This window comes from Arachis duranensis, chromosome 2, assembly GCF_000817695.3.
Source record: "Arachis duranensis cultivar V14167 chromosome 2, aradu.V14167.gnm2.J7QH, whole genome shotgun sequence".
Classification (NCBI taxonomy): Eukaryota; Viridiplantae; Streptophyta; class Magnoliopsida; order Fabales; family Fabaceae; genus Arachis; species Arachis duranensis.
Genome location: NC_029773.3, coordinates 2349710 through 2353579, shown reverse-complemented (window position 1 = coordinate 2353579; position 3870 = coordinate 2349710). Strand labels below are relative to the sequence as shown.

General features: G+C 38.0%; 1 protein-coding gene across 1 annotated transcript; it reads right to left on the bottom strand.

Moving 5' to 3' along the window:
* Positions 1-415: 415 nt before the first annotated feature.
* LOC110277744 (uncharacterized) lies at positions 416-1962 on the bottom strand. The gene is made up of 7 exons (XM_021135297.2): positions 1900-1962; positions 1756-1821; positions 1577-1672; positions 1386-1451; positions 818-1301; positions 656-742; positions 416-531 (listed from the first exon to the last, which is right to left on the bottom strand). Coding segments are annotated over exons 1-6 (774 nt in total). The 5' UTR covers positions 1902-1962; the 3' UTR covers positions 416-531; positions 656-682.
* Between the last annotated feature and the right edge of the window lie 1908 nt (positions 1963-3870).

Genomic DNA, 3870 nt, shown 5'->3' with positions numbered 1-3870 from the left:
CCGCCGGCATATGTTATCAATCTTGAAAATACATATCCCTTAAATACCAAAACAAATCAGTAATACACACGAATGAATGCACAGGATACACCCAACTGAATATGGAATATACACCCAACTCAACCTTCAAAATAGACCTATCTATTAAAGTAAAGAAGACAGAGGCAACTTACAGTAAATTTATTAATGTCCTTTCTCTCATCGCTTGGAGCTTTTTTGTGTAGCGGGTCAAGTATTTGACATTTCCGCTTTGTTGTATTTATCAGCCATAACCACCAATGTCCCGAGTGGCAAACAGGAGCAAAAATCTGAAGGATTGCCACATTTCAACAGTGTGTTATTTTATTTGGCATATAAGTAAATAAATAAGCGTACTAACAAATTTAGCAAACCAAAACTTACATATGGATGCGAACTTAATTTTTTTCTATCTATGAAGTGAATGAAACTCGGGTAGGCTTCCACCCTGAATTCCTTTTCCGTTTTCGGGGATATGAATTCCCCCCTTGGGTGATCCGAAAGTGCCATGCTCTGCAAGAATTGCGATACAAGAAATGAAAAACCGAAAATACACAACATACACCCAAATCAAAGCACAAAATACACCCAAATCAAAGCATAAAATACACCCAAAGTTCGTAGAAGTAACACTTACCACAATATCGGGGGGGAGACAGTATATTTATTCCTGAAACCTCTTTTCATTTTTCTGGTTTAGGATGAGGCAGATGGCAGATACAATCTAGAAATCAATTTTAAATTAATAAACATTGCAGTTGACTTTGGTGTAAAAACATTAATGTTAGTCTAAAATTACCTGAGATTCTATATCACTTTTTGTCTGGAGGGATGCAAGGTGCGTTCTCATCAAAATGTATTCTCCTTGGCCAATCAGAGTGCATATCTCCTCAAACTCGTCAGTATCGCCTTTTGCATCTTCCTTCAGTCTCGTCCCCCAGGTGTAGCACTTTTGTTTCATATCATCCGGAATTTGATTTATTCCCCCAGGAGTTTCAAACTTTGCAGAACTTTCTCCCCCAGTCTCCCTCTGAATTTGTGGACTTTCATTTGTTCCCTTCGCCGCATTGCTTGCTAATTTTTGGACCAAAGTGTCTAATTGTTCTAGCATACTTGCAGTTTCTGGAGATTTTTCCCTTTCTGTCTCCTGCGTTGACGCCCCCTCCTGGCTTGAATCAGTCAGTCCAAGGCTGAATGATGGCATCCCTGAATCTGTTTTAGGAACATAGGTTGCTGTCCGTGCCATCATCAACAGGGCAGCAGCGTCTTCTGCGGCTGGATGACTGTGTCATGATGTATAAGAATAAGAGTAAGAATAATAATATACGGATGATAAGCAAAGATTGATTTTAGTCTGATGAACTTACATTTTAGTTGGAGCTGGGGGAAGCGTGGGTGTGGTTTCTTGAAGTTTCTTGGGGGATTCAGGAGTGCTGCACAGTAACACAAAATTAATCATGGCGTAAAGAAAAAATTGATCAGGAACAATATACACCCAAACTGTATGCAAATATACACCCAAACCCTAAACAAATATACACCCAATACTATTTCTTACTTTTCTGTAGTCCCTTCAATCTGTAGCATAGGGGTTGGTTCGAAATCTGTCTCAGGGGTTGTTTGGGATGCCGGCACAAAAACCTGGATCGGGACTCTAAACAAGAAGAAAAATGAAAGATTAACAACGTATTTGAAAATAATAAGGTTATAAGGTTGAAATATTCTTGGAAAACTCACATTGCAAGCGCTTCCGACGGTGTTTGTTCCCTCACAACCATCATATTCGAGTCAGTCGGACTCAACCTAAAATAACGCAAAAAAGGTAAAAAATACACCCGAACAATTCAAAAAGAAGACATGCTCTGTTTTTTGAGAACTTACATACTTGCAGTTTTTGCTTTTTTTTGCTGCCTTTTTTTTCTTGAATAAAATAATAAAGGGCTTTTTTTTCTAAAAAAAATATATACAGAATTAGAAGTAGAAGTTATTAGAAGAACAAAAGTAACAGTTATTTGAAAGAGAAATTACATGCTCTGAGACGGCTGGTTTACACTACTCTGTTCTGTGCGTCCTTCCAAAATCTCAAATACACAGCCCAGCAAGACATACCCCTCTGCAGCAGATTTATCAACGTTTTCCCTTAGCCATTCATCCAGTTCGTCACTTGATATTTCATATCTCTCACTACATTCATAAAATAAGACGTTAACACAAAATAATTACGATGATAGACCGTAGTATAGCTTACGAGGTACTATACCCGTCAAAGTATTGATCTTCTTCAGGAGGTGAATCCTCCACAACAACTTTTTTCTTTTTTTGTTGTGTTCTGGGTGGAAAAAAAAAACAGTACCAATCAGAAATAAAAAATTAATTTTATCACATAATTTTATCCAAAGAAACGCTTACTTTTTTGGAGTTGTTTTTGTTTCTTTCTTTTTCTTCTCCTTCTCCGCAGGCGATGATTCTTCGCTCCTATAAGTTAATAATAGACACTTCAGTTAATACACGAAATCTTTATAAAATAGCCAAAAGAAAGGAGTATTAATTTCAGGACATTACTCATCACTTGGTTCAGATTCAGATTCTGAATCAGAATCTGACTCCTCTTGCCTCTGCTTTCTTTTTCTTGTTGAATCAGAATCTGACTCGTCTTGCCTCTGCTTTCTTTTTCTTGAGTCCATTCTAGAAGGCAAACAATTGTCATTTAGAACATACTAAAAATACACCCAAATGAATTCACGAGATACACCCAACTAAATATACAATATACACCCAACGCATCAAACGAAACACACCCTGCTTAATAAGCTACATACACCCAACGTGGACAAATAAAATACACCCAAACCGAAAAAGAAATTACACCCAAGTATGGTACTTACTTTTTCCCCTTTTTGCCGGGGTGTTTTCTTCCCGAATCCTCTGAGTCTTCTTGAGCCTCAGACTCAAAGGTAGAAGTGTCACTGTCAGTAGTTTCTGTCTCCGAAGACGATGTTGGGCTCGCCTTCCTTTTTTTGTTTTTTTTTATTTCTTGTTTTTTTTCTTTTTTCTTTTTTTCTCATTTTTTCTCTTGTCTCTGCCATCTTCACAATCCCCTGAAACATGAGATATTTTAGTTAGCACCATTCGGGTAAATAAAATATACCAACTTATTATGATTACTCACCAAAATTTCCTCTCTTTTTGCATTCATTCTTTCCACCAACTGCTCCTTAGTCCAGTTGGCAATCCATGGCTTTTGTGGTCTTTCAGCCCTGTTCTTGCCTTTGTTTTTTGAAAGATGAAAGTAGATTATCATCAGGGTGAAGAGGCAGCCATTGATTGCCTTCTTCTTCTTCTCTTGATAGTCTGTGATGCCCTTGACCATGAAGGTCAAAACATGCCCCCCAGTTTCTCTCCGATATGCCGTCCATCTTAAAAATTGGGGCCAGGTGCACGGGCGATATTTTGTTTATCGTCGTTGGCAAAAGGAACGCCATCTGTATGTAGAGGATGAATATCCTCTTGAACATCAGGCGTTCCTCTTCGTTGCCAACGCCGATTTCCATCATTTCATCGGTAAGACTTTTGAGGGTCTTACCCTGGAATCTTCTATAAATTATTTTGTCATCATCAGAAAGTTTCTTATAGTCAACTTTCTCAGGAAATAGATCTCCTACAAAAAGAAAGACAACAAAGTATCCAAGTCGGTTCAAATACACCCAAGCATCAGGTTAATATACACCCAAGCAACAACTTAATATACACCTATAATTTTGAGCTAATTACCTGTTGCAATGCCAAGCGCATCACCTATTTTTTTTGGGGTTATATGGAAAGAACCATATCCTGTCCTCAGTTTGTTCTCCC